Source organism: Hyperolius riggenbachi, chromosome 9, assembly GCF_040937935.1.
Source record: "Hyperolius riggenbachi isolate aHypRig1 chromosome 9, aHypRig1.pri, whole genome shotgun sequence".
Lineage (NCBI taxonomy): Eukaryota > Metazoa > Chordata > Amphibia > Anura > Hyperoliidae > Hyperolius > Hyperolius riggenbachi.
The window spans coordinates 34,566,119-34,587,028 of record NC_090654.1 but is presented as its reverse complement, the minus strand read 5'-3'; the positions used below and the strand labels follow the sequence as shown (position 1 = coordinate 34,587,028).

The window sequence follows — 20,910 nt, the reverse complement described above, 5'->3', positions numbered from 1 at the left end:
GGTTGGCAACAGGTAATCAGATATGCGTAGGTACCGAATCAGAAACCAGAAGGATAGTCAGGAATGCAATAGGTCATAACAGATATCAAACAATGCCTAGTCTTGGGTGTGAGGTCCGTGGTCTCAACACCCTGGAACTAGTCTGAAGTATAACACAATGGTAACACAGTATCCCTAGTCTTGGGTGTGAGGTCCGTGGTCTCAACACCCTGGAACTAGTCTGAAGTATAACACAATGATACACAGAAGTAATCTGGCTCAGTGTGAATTCCCAGGTCCTCCTGGTTCTAACACACTGTGGGATCCGACTATGGTCTGAGTGCTTCCACGTAAGTGTTCGCAACGGCAGACAACTTGAGACTGACCAGCAAGAACTATATATAGAGCGGCGCCACCCATCGCTGATCAGCCAATAGCCGCCCGCTCTGAGATCAGCTGACCAACCTGGTCAGCTGATCCCTCTTCGTTTGTCATAAAGGTTCCGCCTCTCAAAACGCGCGTATTCCTCAATCTGTGTGCACTAGAAGGCCCAGCCACATCAGACGCACGCCGCCGCGTGTAAACCGCTGAGCTGGATGCGGAACCAGCCGCCTCGCTGCCAGTCCGCACGGCGGCTTTTCCGCAATCTATTACAGCGGCCCTATTATGTTGTATTTTCTATACTCTCTTTACTGCACTGCAGCAAAATTAGACGTGCTTTTTAAAGTATACCTGAAGTGAGAGGGAAATGGAGGCTGCCATATTTAGTTCCTTTTAAACAGTAGCAGTTGCCTGGCAGCCCTGATGATGATTCTGGTTTCAGTAATGTCTAAATCACACAATTGAAATGAGCACGTGGCTAATCCAGTCAGATTTCAGTCAGAAACATGTGATCCGCATTCTTGCTCAGAAGCTAAAGCCACAAGGATTAGAGGCATTGGATCAGCAGGACAGTCAGGCAATGTTAATTGTTTAAACTAGTGCAGGGGTAGGGAACCTTGGCTCTCCAGCTGTGATAAAACTACAAATCCCAGCATGCATTTGACTTTATTAATCATGACTGTGGCTGCTAGACTCCTGCAATGCATTGTGGGACTTGTAGTTCCTTAACAGCTGGAGAGCCAAGGTTCCCTACCCCTGAACTAGTGTATACAAGATATACTTTTACTCATTGTATAATTGTGTTCCTTTCCTATTGTTTATAGGGCATTCCTCAAGCCAAATACTTTTTTTGTTTTGTTTTAATACTCTAATTCCCTATAAACTAAACAAGCCTCGCCCACAGCTTTTTCAGAGAGCCTTTGCTCTCTCAGCCTTAGTAGCAAGGGCTTATTGGGAGCTCAGTCTGGGCAGGAGGAGGAGGTGTTACTAGCCAGAGATTTCAGGGGAAGAGGGGAGGAGGAGAGGGGAGTGAAGTTTTCGCAGGCTGAGGGGTAGAGATGCAGAGCAGCTTGCCTGTGTGTAATGTGACAAGCAGAATATGGCTGCTCTCATTGTATCACAGGAATAAATAATCATAAACTGTTGAAGCTGTTTGCAGCTGGATTTGCTGAGTAAACTATCTAAACTTTAGACACGATATATAGACAAGTTACTTGTTCTAGTTAGTTTTTCATCTCGGATCCACCTTAAAAGGAAATGTCATCCTCCTCCATAACCCTCTCACATCAGGGGTCCTTTAACTAGCAGAACATCTAGGCCAGGGATGTCAAACCGGTCCTTCGAGGGCCGAGGTCCTCACACATTTTTGACACAGTTCAAATTAATTGATGAGCCGGAATCATGAAAGGTGTGGTCCATCAGGTAGAACACATGCCTCTCTTTCTCAGTCCATCCTAAACACTGGCATGGATCTGGCCCTCCAGGCCTGGAGTTCGACACCTGTGATCTAGGCCGAATGTGTGTACACAGACAGTGACTTACTTGCTGGGATCGGGACTCTCTTCCTCCAGTGACAGTCCAGGGCTGGGTGTTGTACACAGCGACGCGTTCTGTTGCTATGGAGGAGGGATGACAGTGTGGTGCACAAAGAAGCAGCTCCTGTCGGGGTAAGGAGAGGAACAGGGCACTCAGCCGAGACAATCAGACACACTGGATCTTCTGGTGAAATATATGGGGGCAGCTATATCCAAGCAAGATTGTCACTAGAGAAGGCCCGCCAGCCACCTTTTACCATGTTTACTGTAGCATGCTTACCGCTGTACTAAGGATTGAGGCTCTTAGCAGGCAGATGCATGTATGATTTGAGTCTACCAATCACACCTGTTAAAACAAAAATCGCCCAGAGAGGGTCAAGAGCAGCCAATAAAACTCCAGGACAAATTACCCACCAAACCAGCAGGTGGCGCTCTCTGCACAAACTGCATTTTCTGTTTTCCTGAGCTTAGTGTCGGGCATAAAATAAAAAATCAATTCTTTATTTTTATCCGTTAAACCAGTAATAAGGATGCTAACCAGGCAATCTAAAAGTTAAAATCACTATTACTTTTCTTGTTGATAAATGATCATTCCCCAGTTTACCTGACTCTTTGGTACGCAAAAAGGAAGTTGCAGGTCATGCTGGGTTGTCCTTTTTTTGCTTCTCTACTTCCCCTCAATACTGAACTAATGCAGTCTGATTGGCTGAAGCCACTTTCCCTGTTTTCCCCTCCCACACCTCTGTTCCTCTCTGATTGGCCAATAGTTCTCATGCTTAGACAATGCACTTTCTATAGTGGAGGGCGGGCAATGCATAAAAAATCCAGCAGAGGAAAGTGAGGAAATGACATCAGGATTGGCTTCAAAATAGCCGCAGTTAAAATGGGAAATGCTAAGGATTTTTTTATTTTTTTTTTACTAAAAAAAAAAAAATCACTAAAATCAAAATGTGTACAGTGCAATACATGTTATGTAAGTAGAACAAGTATTGATCTACTGATATGTGTTTTTTTTTCTGAGATAGTATGACAGCTCCTCTTTAAAAAAATATGTTAAAGTAATCCCGACTTTCTTTTGAGGCTTCCCTCTCTGCCCCCCGATGTCCCCGTCGCTGCGCATGGTCCCCCTTCTCTTCTGTTACAAGCACGGCCACACATGCTCAGTAGCATAGAGCTGCTCGTACATGATCTGCTCTGGCTTACTGCGCGGGAGAGCTTTCTTGTCTACTTTGCTGCCACGCTATAGGAAGAGGAGGTGCGCAGCCCCAATACGATGCCTTGTCGTTAATCCTCCGGGTTGGGGCGCGCTGAGCGACGGGGTGACATCAGAGCACTGAGGGAAGCCTTAATGCAGCACTGCCCAACCATACCAGTTTCATTCCCGTAGGCTGTTATATGGGGCTGGGTCATATTGCCTGGGAAAAAGTGCTATTATCCGTAAAACAGCACACAAATATGAATTTTTTTGGGTGCAAACATAGTACTAACCAAACATGGATAGAAATATTATTTGTGCTGATTGGAAGGGGAGCCAAGTTTGAGAGCTCTAAAGATGCAAGTTATCCATTACAGATAGGCAAAAGGGGCATGGCAGAATTGCAACAATGAGACTTCAGCATAAAGGAAAAATCCTTTTCTTGACCAAAATAAAGTTAGAGACAATTTAAAAGTGTGTTAATTGTCAATGGTGCATACATTGATTATGTTTTCGCTCAGCTATTTAAGCTTAGGGATGGCTTGTTAACTGGATAGTGTGTTCAAAAACTTAAAAGGGTTCTGTAGGGGGGGGGGGGGGGGACGGCTGAGGATAAAAAACGCCACTTACCTGGGGCTTTCATCAGCCCCCTGTAGCAGTAATGTCCCGCGCTGTCCTCCTCCGATCCGCCGTGCCCCGGTCTAGCGCAGCACGCCGCCCAACTGCGACGCCTCGGCGTGCTCGCTCTCGGCCGCGTCATCAGAAGCTTACTGCGCAGTACAAGAAAACTTCATACTGCGCCTGCGCAGTAAGCTTCCGAACAAGGAGAGCGCTGATCAGAAATGCAGTCAAGAGGCCCATGGAGACTCTGGACGAGCTGCAGAGATCTACAGCTCAGGTGGAGGAATCTGTCCATAGGACAATTAGTCATGCACTGCACAAAGTTGGCCTTTATGGAAGAGTGGCAAGAAGAAAGCAATTAACAGAAAAGCATAAAAAGTCCCATTTTCAGTTTGCCACAAGCCATGTGGGGGACACGGCAAACATGTGGAACTTTTTGGCCAAATTGCAAAACTCTGGCGGAAAACTAACACTGCACATCACTCTGAACACACCATCCCCACTGTCAAATGTTATGGCAGCATCATGCTCAGGGGTGCTTCTCTTCAGCAGGGACAGGGAAGCTGGTCAGAGTTGATGGGAAGATGGATGGAGCCAAATACAGGGCAATCTTGGAAGAAAACCTCTTGAAGTCTGCAAAAGACTTGAGACTGGGGCGGAGGTTCACCTTCCAGCAGGACAACGACCCTAAACATAAAGCCAGGGCAACAATGCAATGGTTTAAAACAAAACCTATCCATGTGTTAGAATGGCCCAGTCAAAGTCCAGATCTAAATCCAATCGAGAATCTGTGGCAAGATCTGAAAACTGCTGTTCACAAACGCTGTCCATCTAATCTGACTGAGCTGGAGCTGTTTTGCAAAGAAGAATGGGCAAGGATTTCAGTCTCTAGATGTGCAAAGCTGGTAGAGACATACCCTAATAGACTGGCAGCTGTAATTGCAGCAAAAGGTGGTTCAAGTATTGACTCAACAAAAGTTTGCTTTCCTAAAACAGAAAGAATTTGCGATAATTCAGGTTGGAGTGAGCTTGAGATGTCTCCCAGAGCAACACAGCTGAATATATGCAAATTAACTCAGGGGGCTGAATAATTACACACACTAGGGCTGCACGATTTTAGGGAAAAATCGAAAATGCGATTTTTCTCTCAGAAATTGCAATTTCGATTTTTCCCCGATTTTTTTTTTTTTTTTTTTTTTTTTTTTTTTTTTTTTTTCCCCAAATGCTGGGGGGGGGGGGGGGAAGAGGTTGGTCCGCACTGCCCGGGGTGTCCGCAATACTTTGCTTCTGGCCCCGCTGTGCGCGGATTGGCCAGAAGCAGTGAATATGTATGAGAGTTAATGAGCGGGGAAGGGGGGGCGGATCCACTCCAGCAAGCGGCCGGGCACATGCAGCATTACCAATCACTGGCTAGCGATTAAATGACGGCAGCGGTAGGCGGAGCTGTATGCTCTGTACAGCTCCGCCTACCACTGCCATCATTCCATCGCTAGCCAGTGATAGGTAATGCTGTATGATGTGCCTGGCCGCTCGCTCTAGTGGATCCGCCCCCCGCTCATTAACACTCATACATATTCACTGCTTCTGGCCAATCCGCGCACAGCGGGGCCAGAAGCAGTGAATATGTATGAGCGTTAATGAGCGGGGGGCGGATCCACTAGAGCGAGCGGCCAGGCACATCATACAGCATTACCTATCACTGGCTAGCGATGGAATGACGACAGTGGTAGGCGGAGCTGTACAGAGCATACAGCTCCGCCTACCGCTGCCGTCATTCCATGCTAGCCAGTGATTGGTAATGCTGTATGTGCCCGGCCGCTCGCTGGAGTGGATCCGCCCCCCCCCCGCTCATTAACTCTCATACATATTCACTGCTTCTGGCCAATCCGCGCACAGCGGGGCCAGAAGCAAAGTATTAAACAAAAGACCGAAAAAACCGATGGTACTGACGATCAGCAGATCGTCTTGCCACGAACCGCGGTTTCGGTTTTAAACCGAAAAACCGTGCAGCCCTAACGCACACCCCACTTTGCAGTTATTGATTTGTAAAAAATGTTTGGAATCATGTATGATTTTCGTTCCACTTCTCACATGTACACCACTTTGTGTTGGTCTTTCATGTGGAATTCCAATAAAATTGATTCATGTTTGTGGCAGTAATGTGACAAAATGTGGAAAACTTCAAGGGGGCCAAATACTTTTGCAAACCACTATCTTTTCTGTTCATTAACTAATTCTTTAATATATACCTTTCAGTCATTTAAAGAGGAACTGTTGCGAAAAGCGGGAAAATGATAAATTAATACATTGCCATGTGAGAAGTGAAAAAAAAAAATAGGAGAGGTCAAGAAATGATTGATATTCGTCATGCAATTTGTTCATGTTGATTGATTCACAATCAGCCTGCATGTCCTCTTTACTGGCAGTCATGTAAAAAAACAGACCACACCAACTGCCATTATCTATAACCACACCCCCTAACAATACGATAGGTTGTTTTTTTGTTTGTTTTTTCTATACCTATGCACAAAGGGAGCTACTGGTTGTTTGGCAGTTGGAAACAGCTGTTATTTCCCACAATACAACGAGGCTCACAGCCAGTGAACCGTCAGTACCTAGGTGCTGATTTCACATTAAGGGAGGGGTTTCAGCCATACAGACCCCCCAATTATCTATTCAAGAAAAGGTAAAGATTTCTCATGAGAAAAGGGAGTATCCCCTACTTATTGGGATGAAGGTCAATCCTTGGTTATAGTTCCTCTGTAATCTTTCGCATTATTCAGACCACAGAGACTTATCCAGTTAAAAGACATGGGCCTCGATTCATAAAAAGCAGTGCGATTAAAAAAAAAATATATTGTCGGGAAAATACCGCAATCTGTATTTTCCTGGTCTGTGTGCTAATTCATAAAGATTTTCCCAGCTGCCGTTGAAGGTCGGTAGTTTACCGACCTTCCTATTGAGCGGGTAGAGTAGAGCAGTGTGGCTATATCGCTCTTTTGCCCTGCACAGATGACTCACACAGACTTTCCCTGCCTGCACAGATGACTCGCACAGACTACTCACACAGACTTTCCCTGCCTGCACAGATGACTCGCACAGACGACTCACACAGACTTTCCCTGCCTGCACAGATGTCTCGCACAGACTACTCACACAGACTTTCCCTGCCTGCACAGATGACTCGCACAGACTACTCACACAGACTTTCCCTGCCTGCACAGATGACTCGCACAGACTACTCACACAGACTTTCCCTGCCTGCACAGATGACTCGCACAGACGACTCACACAGACTTTCCCTGCCTGCACAGATGACTCGCACAGACTACTCACACAGACTTTCCCTGCCTGCACAGATGACTCGCACAGACGACTCACACAGACTTTCCCTGCCTGCACAGATGACTCGCACAGACGACTCACACAGACTTTCCCTGCCTGCACAGATGACTCGCACAGACGACTCACACAGACTTTCCCTGCCTGCACAGATCACTCACACAGACTTTCCCTGCCTGCACAGATGACTCGCACAGACTACTCACACAGACTTTCCCTGCCTGCACAGATGACTCGCACAGACGACTCACACAGACTTTCCCTGCCTGCACAGATGACTCGCACAGACGACTCACACAGACTTTCCCTGCCTGCACAGATCACTCACACAGACTTTCCCTGCCTGCACAGATGACTCGCACAGACGACTCACACAGACTTTCCCTGCCTGCACAGATGACTCGCACAGACGACTCACACAGACTTTCCCTGCCTGCACAGATGACTCGCACAGACGACTCACACAGACTTTCCCTGCCTGCACAGATGACTCGCACAGACGACTCACACAGACTTTCCCTGCCTGCACAGATGACTCGCACAGACGACTCACACAGACTTTCCCTGCCTGCACAGATCACTCACACAGACTTTCCCTGCCTGCACAGATGACTCGCACAGACGACTCACACAGACTTTCCCTGCCTGCACAGATGACTCGCACAGACGACTCACACAGACTTTCCCTGTCTGCACAGATGACTCGCACAGACGACACACAGACTTTCCCTGCCTGCACAGATCACTCACACAGACTTTCCCTGCCTGCACAGATGACTCGCACAGACCACTCACACAGACTTTCCCTGCCTGCACAGATGACTCGCACAGACGACTCACACAGACTTTCCCTGCCTGCACAGATGACTCGCACAGACTACTCACACAGACTTTCCCTGCCTGCACAGATGACTCGCACAGACGACTCACACAGACTTTCCCTGCCTGCACAGATGACTCGCACAGACGACTCACACAGACTTTCCCTGCCTGCACAGATGACTCGCACAGACGACTCACACAGACTTTCCCTGCCTGCACAGATGACTCGCACAGACGACTCACACAGACTTTCCCTGCCTGCACAGATGACTCGCACAGACGACTCACACAGACTTTCCCTGCCTGCACAGATGACTCGCACAGACGACTCACACAGACTTTCCCTGCCTGCACAGATGACTCGCACAGACGACTCACACAGACTTTCCCTGCCTGCACAGATGACTCGCACAGACGACTCACACAGACTTTCCCTGCCTGCACAGATGACTCGCACAGACGACTCACACAGACTTTCCCTGCCTGCACAGATGACTCGCACAGACGACTCACACAGACTTTCCCTGCCTGCACAGATGACTCGCACAGACGACTCACACAGACTTTCCCTGCCTGCACAGATGACTCGCACAGACTTTCCCTGCCTGCACAGATGACTCGCACAGGCGGCTCTCTGCACAGATGACTCGCACAGACTTCGGCTCCCTGCACTTTGCATTGTTAACACGTCACCAGAGGTGTCTGTAACTATCGTCAGGCTTACCACTTGTTGAAGGCTTTATGAATTGACATTTACTGATATGTTGGAGGTAACTACAGCCAAGTCGGTAATTTATCTCCCTGGTCGGTAATGTCAGCTTCTCATGCGGTAACACCCTTTATGAATTGACACATTGCTAAGTGGTCTGGAAAGTCTGCTGTTTTCAGCATTACCGCGTGAGGTAATGCTTTATGGATTGAGGCCATGGTCTTCACAAACTGCAATTAGAACTACACTACTATGTGCTTTTTTATTTTATTTATTTTTTTGCATTATTTAGCTACTCCCCTCAAGGTTAAAGATATTAATGAGGTAGCCCAACTGGGTGGGAACAAGTATAGTTTACATCTGCTAAAGATAGGAATATTATACTGTACAGCTTATTGTTAATTGCCACCAGGAATTATGGAAATTCAACTAAAACTGCCGCAAGTTGATAGTTAAAGTAAACCTGAACTCTTGCACAGGACAGAAGGAAAACATAGAAAAATGCACCCCGTAAATGTATTTAGAGAGTTTAGCCTGTTTAATTCCCCCTAATTTGTGTCTAATCACAAGTTGTAATTTGACCTTCCCCTCTGTCACATGACTGCCTATGGCAGATAAGCTTATTTGAAAGCTCAGGTTGTTAACAATATGTCTGCTTCCATGAATCAGGAAGTAGAAACTGCTGATTTATTGTAGTATTTATATCAGCTATAACAAATGCATGTTTTTTTTTTGTTTTTTTTGAAAGGTTATTATGCTATTATGTATCTTTTAGAGCAGAAAAAAGTTCAGGTCCACTTAAAAGCAAATCTGAAATGAAAAAATCCCTCCAGTTGTTCCTGCGCCACCCCCAGTGGATGCTGTGTGTTCCTCTAGGTCTTCGGCACTCCTTGTGCTACTACTTGTGCCCCCAGGTAGTTCTGAAGACTAGCGCATCCGTACTGCGCATGCTCAATCAGGTCAAATGGCTTCCCCTGGAGACGGCATAGCGTAGGAACGAGGGGACGGAGAGAGGACCTGGAACGCTCTGTAGTATCCAGAGCCTGCCCTCTACATAGGTATGCAATAACACTAAAGGGAGTTTTTCACTTCAGATCCCCTTTAACCTCCTTGGCGATATGAAAAATACCGCCAGGAGGGAGCGCAGCAGTTTTTAAAAATTTTTTTTTTTTTTTAATCATGTAGCGAGCCGAGGGCTCGCTACATGATAGCCGCTGCTGAGCCGCTGCTCATAGAACGGCATTTCCTGGAGGGCTTCCCCCGTCGCCATGGCGACGGGGCGGGATGACGTCACTGACGTCGGGACGTCATTGGGAGTCCCGGGCCACCCCTCGGCGCTGCCTGGCACTGATTGGCCAGGCAGCGCTGGGGTCTGGAGGGGGGGGGGGGGCCCGCGCCGCAGCAGATAGCGGCGATCGGGCAGGGGCCGGCGGCGATCAGAGTGCTGGCGCAGCTAGCAAAGTGCTAGCTGCGTCCAGCAAAAAAAAAATTATGAAAATCGGCCCAGCAGGGCCTGAGCGGCACCCTCCGGCGGCTTACCCCGTGTCACACACGGGGTTACCGCCAAGGAGGTTAAAAGGTTTGAAAGGACTGCCCACTCGGCACAGCCATGATATGGCATGATGTTGGACCCACATACAGTAATTTTTTTTTTTTTTTATACCATTAGACTTTTTTAAACAGAAGAGAGGAAGGAGATGGGCACTGCTGCTAAAATACCCTTTGTTGTGGCTGGGTTGACACAAAAAGCTTACAGCAGTGGGGGAAAGGACAAGGCTGACAGCTGTTTCGCAGGGACTAGCCCTGCTTCATCAGAGACTCTATTTTAACAGCTGTGCCTATCTACTTCCTCTCTTCTGTTTGAAATTGTGGACTACCATTGGAGCACGCTGCAGGTAAGCCCAGTGTGGCAGTATCCACCCCTGCTGCATTTTGTGCAAGTGCTTTCTCCTCTTCACATTTGCATTAGACTTTTTTTTTACATTTATGCCTGAGAAGCACAAGCGGAGAGTTTAATGACAAAATGACTGTTTAAGATATCCCGTGGTTTTATTTTATATTTAAATAAATTACAAAGTAGACTGAATGTTTTGCTGTCCCTGCTCAGTGACAGCCTAATAAGTGTCCCTAAATGAAAATACATGAACTATTGACCTTTTGCTTATCTTCCCCTGCCTTCAGAAGTTGTATTCTGCCAGGAAAACGTTTAAGGTTTTAATTTCCTTATCAGTGATGTTTGCTATATTCCCCACAAGACAGAAGCTGTCCGTTCTATGCCTACAAATTAACTTTCAGGCAACAAAATAAAGCAAGTAAAACAGCCCGTTATTAATGTTTTGTACTGTACATACACATGTTATCTCAGGTCACATGTTGCCTCCAATGCACCTTAATCATTTGTTTTGGAAATTAACCACTTCAGGATCACAGGTTTTTTCGCATTCAGGCCCAGAGCAATTTCATTCGCCAATAACTTTATTGCTACTTATCACACTGAAATGACTGAAATGATCTATATATTATTTTTTTGCGGGACAAATTAGGCTATCTCTGGGCAGTACTTTTTGCTAACCATTATTTTTTATTTGTATGTATTTCACCATTCTCAGCTTTCAGCCATTGTAGTTTAAAAATAAAATGTACTATTGAATTGTCCCTAGTACAATGTATGGCAATAATATGTTATTTGCAAATAAAGGTGTCTATTTTTCCCTTTAGTGTTTTTTTTTTTTTTTATATTTTAATAATTCCAAGACTTTAATTACAAAATCTACAACATGACATACATATTAAAATAATACCTAAGGATACATGTGTGTGTGTGTGTGTGTGTGTGTGTGTGTGTGTATGTATGTATATATATATATGTATATATATGTATGTATATATATATATATATATATATATATATATGTATGTGTATATATATATATATATGTATGTATGTATGTATGTATGTATATGTGTGTATGTATGTATGTATGTATATGTGTATATGTATGTATATGTATGTATATGTATGTATATGTATATATATATATGTATGTATGTATATATATATATATATATATATATATATGTATGTATGTATGTGTGTATATATATATATATATATATTCTTTTTTTATGGTGTAATTTTTTTTTTAAGTGTTTTGGTATCTATGGTGTAGGGGAGGAAGGGGTTAAAAATAATAAAGAAACTCTTTAATTCACCTATGGATTAGTATTTAGAGTGCATTTGGATGTATTTTTACTTGTTGGCCACAAGATGGTGCTAGACTGTGTTCCGTGTTGAGTAATAGGGCTGCTCAAATCCGGATCCGGGACAAACCCGGATAGTTGCAATCCGGATATCTCCCAGTAAACCTGGGGGGGGGGGGGGGGCGGGGGGGGGCAAAGGTCAAGCTTACCTGTCTGACGTTTTCTTCTTCCGTCCCTGGCGCCTCCCACGATGTGGTTCACACGCATCGCGTGACTACAAACACTTCCTCCTTCAACCCGGAAGGAAGAAGTGTTTGTAGTCACGTGGACCGCATCGTGGGAGGCACCAGGGACGGACGAAGAAGACGTCCAACAGGTAAACCCCCGCCCAGGTTTACTGGGAGATATCCGGATAGCAACTAACCGGGTTTCTTCCGGATCTGGATTTGAGCAGCCCTATTGAGTAAATCTAATACTGAACCAATGTTTACATACTGTTTCTGTTGGATTTTTTTTCTGATCAACATTGCAGGAAGCTGTAAGTCATAGGAGACTCAGTGATCGGGGATGGAAACCGCTGTTATCCATTCCCCGATTACGGAGGGACAGGATTGCGGCGATTGCGGACGGGAGAAATGCAGCGATCGTGAGCGGCGTCGGTAAAACAGTATGCTTATCTACTCCCCTGCAGGGGCGTAGATGAGCGTAGCAGAGATCCTGAAGTGGTTAAAAAGTTTAATGGGAATATTGTACAATTTGGCAATTGTGCAATAAAAAAATTAAAATTTTTTTTAAAAAAGAGCGCTAAGCCTAGTTACACATGTCTATTTCATAATGACACCTTGGGTACACTTTACAAGGAACTCATGGTGAGAGACCGATGGAGGCTGCCATATTTATTTCCTTTTTAATAATACCAGTTGCCTGGCTTTCCTGTTGTTCATTCTGGCAACAGTAGTGTGAATCACACACCTGAAACAAGCAAGCAGATAATCTTGTCAGATTTTTGTCAGAAACCTCTATCTGCTAATTCGGGGGTCTATGGCTAATAGTATTATGTTGGGAATACCCAATGAGATTTTTTTCTGCAGATAGATAGCTCGAAAGATAATTTCCAACAGGTCCGATCTGATTTACCGATTGATTATTATAGAAGTGATTAGAACATTGATAAACGATCAAAATCCATTCAAACCTGTCGGAAATTATCTATTGAGGCATCTCTGCCGAAAAAACTCATCGTGTATTCCCAGCATTAGAGGCAGAGGATCAGCAGGGCTGCCAGGCAATGTGCATTGTTTAAAAGGAAATCAATATGTCAGCCTCCATATATCTCTCACCTTGAATTTCCTTTAAAGGACAACTGTAGTGAAAGATATATGGAGACTGCCATATTTACTTCCTATTAAGGAATACTAGTTGTCTGGCTTCCCTGCTGCTCCTCTGCCTCGAATACTTTTTGCCATAAACACTGAACAAGCATGCAGCAGATTAGGCGTTTCTGACATTGTCAGATCTGACAAGATTAGCTGCTTGCTTGTTTCTGGTCTAAATCGGACATGACTGTAGACAAATAGAGCAGCAGAGCTGCCAGGCAACTGGTATTGTTTAAAAGCAAATATTGTAGCCTCCATATACCTCTCACTACAGTTGTCCTGCTACAGCCTGCTAGACACAGTCCTTCTATCGTCTGTGTATTACTGTGTGTAGCCTCAGCTGTCAGTCTGACCTTTTACTTCCTGTGTGCAGCAAGATGGACACGGATCTGTTCATGGAGTGTGAGGAGGAGGAGCTGGAGCCATGGCAGAAGATGAGTGATGTCATCGAGGACTCTGTGGTGGAGGATTACAGCTATGTGGACAAGACCAGCACAGGTATAGCCCCTCCCCCTGCAATGACTTCATGAGCCAGGAAGTCTATAAAACAACCTGAAGGCCACTTACAGCTGGTACATCATGCAGTATTTACTCCTGACTGTCTAACGGTCCAAGCAAAATGATCAGATTGTAAATCGGAAGGGAATTCTTCCACTGACCGATTTGAAATGACTGATGAGATTGTTTTTCTTAGCCGTGAAACGATTGGTCGTACACATCAGACCGTGTGGACGTGCAGCTGGCTCATTGTTGAGTGCGACAGGACAGAAATTTTGACAAGCTAAAAAAAAATTAAAAAAAAAAAAAATTGGAAGAGCTGTTGTACTACCTGGAAATTGATCAATATGATTGGCCAGGGGTCTGATCATGTGTACCAACCTTTAGTTCTCCCCTCTAAGCATTGTTCAGACAGTAGATTTCACAAGATTTACCTAACCTTGCAGCAAGGTTAGGTACATCTTGTGATACCTACTGTCTGAGCAATAGTGACATGGGCCTTATTTCGTGCTAGGAGGTTAATCTGACCTACATTCTTGAGGTAGGAGGCATTTCCTTCTTCCAGTGGGTTAAAACAACTAAACAAGTATCTAACCGAATAAACAAGTTTATCAGCATAGAGTTCACCCAATTGGTTTTATAAAAACAAATGGTAGAAATGGCTGGCCTTGGCAGGATTTGTAGACCCAGATTTCATTAAAGGGAACCTGAGATTGAAACCCAACCCCAAAAATCATACATACCTGGGGCTTCCTCCAGCCCCCTCTTGCCTGATCGCTCCCTCAGCGCTGTCCTCAGCCTTCTGTAGCCTCCCTAAAGGCTCCCAATATCTTATGAAGTCGTGGCTTACTGCATGCTCCCGCCGCACTGCTGCTACTGTGCTGTCTTGGCCGCGGGAGCGAGACGGGGAGCACGCGCTGCCGCACTGCGCATGCGCCAACTGGCTGAAGATACTGGGAGCCTTTACGGATGATGTGGAGGCCGGCAAGGGATCGATCAGGCCGGAGGGGGCTTGAGGAAGCCCGAGGTATGTATGATTTTTTTTTTGTTTATATTATCATTTTTACTGTATGGAAAAGGTTAAATGTATATAAATAAGACAAGACGCATAACTTTTTATCAAGCAACAACAAAGGTGAATCCTGAGAGACCGCACCACACAAATATTGAAGTATAAATCATGAGCTTTATTTACTAATTGTGCAACAATCAGATAAAAACCCTTCACTCACAGCCAAAATAGTTCATGGGGTAAAGAACCAAGGTAAGAAAGTGCCAAGTGCTGTGTGCAAAAAACGCTATATATGCCCGGTAGAAGCCGCGTTAAGCGGCGAATCGCGAAGGCACACCTCAGGTAGACGCTACCCTTCCTCCTCCAGTTCCTGCACCTTGGTGAGTCCTACCTTATGCACCCTTGTCTTCCGTTGAATACGGATTTTCATCTATTTGGCACATTGTCTCCGTTCTATGCACTTTCTGCATCCCCTTGGTGGGACTGCTTCTCTATCACATCTCTTGTCACTTTTCATGCACTCACGCACTTTGCAGTGCCCTGCATATATAGCGTTTTTTGCACACAGCACTAGGCACTTTCTTACCGTGGTTCTTTACCTTATGAACTATTTTGGCTGTGAGTGAAGGGTTGGGCTGGAGTTATTTATGCATATCAGCTATCATTGTACATATTTATAGCCATTGGGCTTGATTCATTGTGTCTACCGGGTGTTCATTGTTTTAATTGTTTTTATCTGATTTTTGCACAATTAGTAAATAAAGCTCATGATTTATACTTCATTATTTGTGTGGTGCGGTCCTCTCAGGATTCACCTTTGTTGTTGCTTGATTACTTGTTTAGAATCCTCTTCTGCACACACTGATTTTATATTGATTCATTAGAAATTTTTCTGAGCTATACTATTTTTGTACTGGTGCTGCCCAAACAATTGTTATGTTCAAGTTGCTACATAACTTTTTATGTCACACTTTTTTCCTGTTGGACTCAGGGCCCTTTTCTACTACCCTGTGTTTTGTGATCTGATTCCGATTGCTAACGGTTTGCAAAATGCAGGATGCAGTAAAACTAATGGAAACGGTGGCCATTTCCTTTAAGTGCGGTCCAATTTGTGTCGCTGTTTTGGCCCCAGCACATTCATCATCCTGCCGCATATTCTATGCGATTGCACTCTACTACACTGAGTATAGTAGCTCAATCGCATTAGCCTTCGAGTGCGCTCCTCGGGCAACCAGGATCATTAGAGAGCCTTGCCCATAGACTCCTAAATGGTTGAATTACTGGCTTGAACTGGGGTTCGAACCCTGGGCAAAAGCTCAAACCATACATCAAAGGCAAGACCCTCACCATTATAAAGATAGGGACACCAAGAGCCAAATATTGTGTAATATGGGATGAAGTTGGTAGCGTAAATACAAATATACTCACGAAGTAGGGTTACCTCAAAGGCAACCACTGATAATGCAGGTGGGGAGATTAGACCTGACCCCACTCAGGATTAAGAAGTCACTCTATGTAGATCTGAAAAAAAAAGGGGGCTGACAACCCTCCACCAAGGGTGGACTTAGAGCAATGTAACAGGGATACAGAGGCACCAGAAGAATTAAAATGTCTAAAAAGTTTAACACTTTTTTGGAGGCCATGGTGGGACATACCTCCTCCAAACAGACACAAGATATGCCAACAAAGCAGAACAGATGTATTTACATAGTCCAGGGGAAGCACTTGGCCCAGCTACAGATCTGTACTGTACCTACTCCTACCTATTGCCTGATGAAGTGGGGTCATACCTGTGAAACGTGTTGCATTTTCCCCTGGAGTATGTAAATACATTTGTTCTGCTAAACTTTGTTGGCATATCTTGCGTCTGTTTCGAGGAGGTAAGTCCACCACTGCCTCCACAAATTTTAAACTTTTCAGAAATTTTTGTTCTGCTGGCGCCTCTGTATCCTTGTTACATTACCCTCACCAGTATGTCAGCCAGCTGACCCTTATAAGAATGCTTTGGTCTTTTGTCAATGTTATTTTGTTATATCTGCTGCTCGTGCTTTTATTAAAAAGTAATAATGCTGTTATGCGACTCTGTCCTGTTTTCTCTTCTAGTTTCAGTCAACATCCAACCGGTCACAGCTTCCATACCTGTGGTGACTCCCACTGTGGCCACCCAGTTCACCACAGCCAGCACTGTGACCAATGCTAATTATCAGAACACTGACAACACCAAGAAGACACTGCTGACTCTCTTCACCAATAATACTGGTAAGTGGCCATTTGATAACTCATAGAATGAGAAGACCTGATCACAGCTGAGCTGAGGTACCCACTGAGCACGGCCATTGGTCATCTTCCAGAAAGAGTGGCATTTCCAGTAGGGACCAGGCACGGTATGCTGTGAGTGTCAGCTCTTGGAGCACCGTGAAGCATAATTGGAGCCATACATGGGTTTTGCGATGGATTTTATGGTTTTCGTTCTGATGTTGCTTGATCATTATCTTCTTAGGTTCCTCACCACTCATGCAATCAAGTACGCAGCCTCTGATCCTGACCCAGAATACCACGTCTGGGCTTGGAACCATGATGACCCAACCTATGCTGCGCCCAATGCAGGTCGTGCAGAACGCCAACCATGTGAGCAGCAACTCTGTGACAGCACAACCCATCTTCATTACAACGCAGGTGAGGAACATGATGGAACTTTTGCTTACAGGGAACTTGAGAGGGCGGGGAATCGCAATTTACTGTGTCCTCGTCTCCTATAAAGCTTAAGGCTTCTTTACCACTAAGACGTTGCGTTAGATGCCACGTTAAGGTCGCATAACGTGCCCCTAACGCAACGCATAGTGGGGGTTGAAGTTGGACGTCAGATTGAGCCGAGTTGTGCGGCTCTTCATGCGTCCGTGATGCGTACTTTTGGGCGCATGCGGCATCACGTGGTCCCGCCAGCCAATCGCTGCACAAAGCAGCCGCTCCAGGAAGTAAACACTGCACGTCACACAGTGCAGTGAATATTAATTAGCCAGGTGGTTGGCTGCGGAGGAGGAGGGGAGACCTCCCCCTCCTCCAACATTACTGGAGCATGTGCAAACAGTCTAAAGTGGCTTAGCCGCGGATAACGTACAGCGTGCAGCACTTTGTTTAAACGTGCTGCGTTACAATGTAACGCAACGTGGGCACGTGAGTTAGGCTGCGTTACAGGCTGCACTAACGTGCGCCTGTAACGCCTTACTGTGAAAGCAGCCTAAATCACTTGCTCTGTCTTCTTATAATAACCTTCGGGGCTGCGTGTCCACCCTCTGCTGAGGAAGCCCTTAGATTTCTGAATTGGAGATGGAGAGAAAACTGCTTTTTTCGGCAGAGATTGGGCTAAGCATCCGAAGTCAGCAGACATGGGAAAGGCGGGGGGGGGGGGGGGGGGGGATTGTGGGGATTGGGGCTAAGCACCGGAAGTCAGTAGACTTGCAGCCCCAGTGGTGGCTTTATCAGCAGGGGTGAAGCTAAGCAACAGAAGTTGACAGACTTGCAGGGATGATTTTATAAGAAGACTACACGGGTGATTATAGCTGGGTCGGTTGCAATAATCAAAACTAGTTTGTAGGTATAAAAAGAGTTGAATAGTCTGTCCAGAAAATGTATATAGTAGATGGGGTAAAGTACCAGTCTGTGAAGTCTGTTATAAATCACCTTTTCCTCTGGCACCAGCAAACTCATCCGCGAGAGTTGCACACACGACTCATCACAGCAAGCAGGAGATAGACTTTCTCAGGCTTCTTCAAAGTTTGATGGAGTTTATTAAGTACACAGCTATACAGATACAGTTCATCATATCTTAGCCAAGCAGATACTTATTTAGTCATTCCGTTGCATTGCAGCTTCTTGATTACCTTCCTAGTGACTGTAATCAGGTAATCTCCTGTCTATCCTACGTTACATCTAGACTAACTATGTACAGCATACATTATATCAGATTACATAAAGAAGGAAATAATTAGGTTCCTGTCAGTAGATGGAGAGCATGAAAGTAGGGAATCAGAGTGAGCTCAGTCAGCCCATCCGGCCCTTTAATACTGACTAGGAAAGGGTTAAATGTGACCTCATCTTAGCCATCCCCCCAGACCCGGCTATTGGCTTCAACCCCTCGTGGTGTCATAATACCCACCTACTCGATTAATATTTAATGACCACTTTTTCACTTACAAGAATGTGATATTTTGTAAACATGGCCTATGTTAAATGTTCTCGTAGTCCATTTGTCTGGGGCAGTGTAGGCCTGTAGCCTTCCTTCAGGAACATGTTCTCAGTATCTGCTTGTTATTCATCTGCTTCAAGCAAACACTGAGATGCTTCTGCCTGCATCACAAGAAACTCTATTTTAAACTTATATTCTGCGAACAAGCTTTTTACCTAAACTCAGTCCAAATAACTGAGGCCTACTTAAATTATAACAAAGTCAAATGTGGTGTCAGCAGAAGGAACCTGGGTAGATAGATAAAAGGATGGTGTTGATGACCTATCTGATTCCTGGAAAAGTCGGGGCAGGAAAGAACTGCAACAGACATGTCTGAACAGATCCTGTGCTTAAAGGGATACTTAAAGTGGACCCAAATTAAAAATACATGATTTCAGAAATAAAATCTATTTTCTAAATTTGAATAATAAATAGCAGCCTTTTTTCAGCTGCATGATGACAAATATAAAATATTTTACATTTATTGGAGGAACCCCCTCCCTTTCTTTCAAATTGCCGGGGATTTTTCCGGCAAACTGGTGGAGTAGATGGTGTCTGGCAATGGAGGAATTTTTAATGGCTGCCCCCAGTATAACCCTAGCTATGAAAAGAAAAGGGTGAAAAGCATGCACTGAAATGATCATATGTTTGAAGGAGTGTTTATCTTTGTATGTGTCAGAGTGGCGCAACTAAATATTTTTAATTAAAAAAATGTTTGGTTTGGGTCCGCTTTAATGAGAAACTGTGACCAAGAATTGAACTGCATCCCAATCAGTAGCTGATACCCCCTTTTACATGAGAAATCTATTCCTTTTCACAAACTGATCATCAGGGGGGCTCTGTATGGCTGATATTGTGGTATTACCCCTCCCACAGGAAACTCTGAGGACCATTTTCCTGGCTGTGAACTATCTGTGGGAAATAGCTGTTTACAGCTGTTTTCAACTGCCAAAATAAGCAACCAGCGGGGTACTTCCACTTACATCACCTGCCAGCAGTAAAAATGTCACCATGTGATAAATGTCAGAATGTAAATCAAGGAGAGGAAAGCTTTTACAATAGGCCAAACTCTGACTAAATCATTTATACATAATTATTGTACAAATGAAGCACTTTTTATTACATAATTTTCACTGGAGTTTCCTCTTTAAGTGACCTAAAAAAAAGTCTCACTTACCTGGGGCTTCTACCAGCACCGTCGTGTGCCCGCGCCCGGTCCTCAATGAGCCTCTGTTCCCCTGCCCCCAGCTAGTTTAGAATTGCACCAGGTAAGTGAAAATTTTTTGTTTTTGTCTTTTGGGTTTTTTTTAGGGACGCTTTAAAGCAGATCCATCATGAAAAAACTAACTATAGCAAGTAACATGTCTATATATCTTATCTAAAGTTTAGATGATTTACACAGCTTCAACAGTATATGATTATTTCTTCCTGTGATCATCATTGCTCTCCACCTCCAGGCCTGTGAAAACTCCACTTCCTTCTCCACCCCCTTGCCTCTGAAATCTCAGCAGCTCTTGGCTGATGACGCCCTCCTCCTTTGGGAAAAAGCCCCATCCTCCCCAGACTGAGCTCCCATGAGCACTTGCTACATAAGACTTAGAATGCCTAGGCGCTGGAGAAGGTGTGGTGTGGGCATGGCTTGTTTAGTTTAGAGGGAATCGGTGCATTCAAACAAACAAAAAAAAAAAGTATTTGGCTTGAGTAATGCCCTATACAATATATGTAAGGGGCACAATTATGAAATGTGTAAAAGTTTATCTCGGCTCCACTTTAAAGAAAACCAGTAAGAAAATTAAAGTTCCACTGGGGGGTACTCACCTCGGGTGGGGGAAGCCTCCGGATCCTATTGAGGCTTCCCCCGTCCTCCCTTTGTCCTACAGCGGTCTCGCTGTGCCCCTCCAAACAGCGGGGATGTAAATATTTACCTTTCTGGCTCCAGCGCAGGCGCAGTATCGGCTCTCCGTTCGGAGATAGGGCGGAAATAGCCGATCGCTGTTGGTCCGCTCTATTGCGC

The 20,910-nt window shown here is 45.0% G+C and overlaps 1 protein-coding gene across 1 annotated transcript in view; it reads left to right on the top strand.

The window, feature by feature from the left end:
• Positions 1 to 6,287: 6,287 nt before the first annotated feature.
• POGZ (pogo transposable element derived with ZNF domain) overlaps positions 6,288 to 20,910 on the top strand; it is a 40,655-nt gene continuing 26,032 nt past the window's right edge. Inside the window, 4 exon segments of the mRNA XM_068252452.1 lie at positions 6,288 to 6,397; positions 13,535 to 13,659; positions 16,775 to 16,930; positions 17,172 to 17,347. Of these exon segments, the coding sequence (XP_068108553.1) occupies positions 13,539 to 13,659; positions 16,775 to 16,930; positions 17,172 to 17,347 (453 nt within the window). The 5' untranslated portion in view covers positions 6,288 to 6,397; positions 13,535 to 13,538.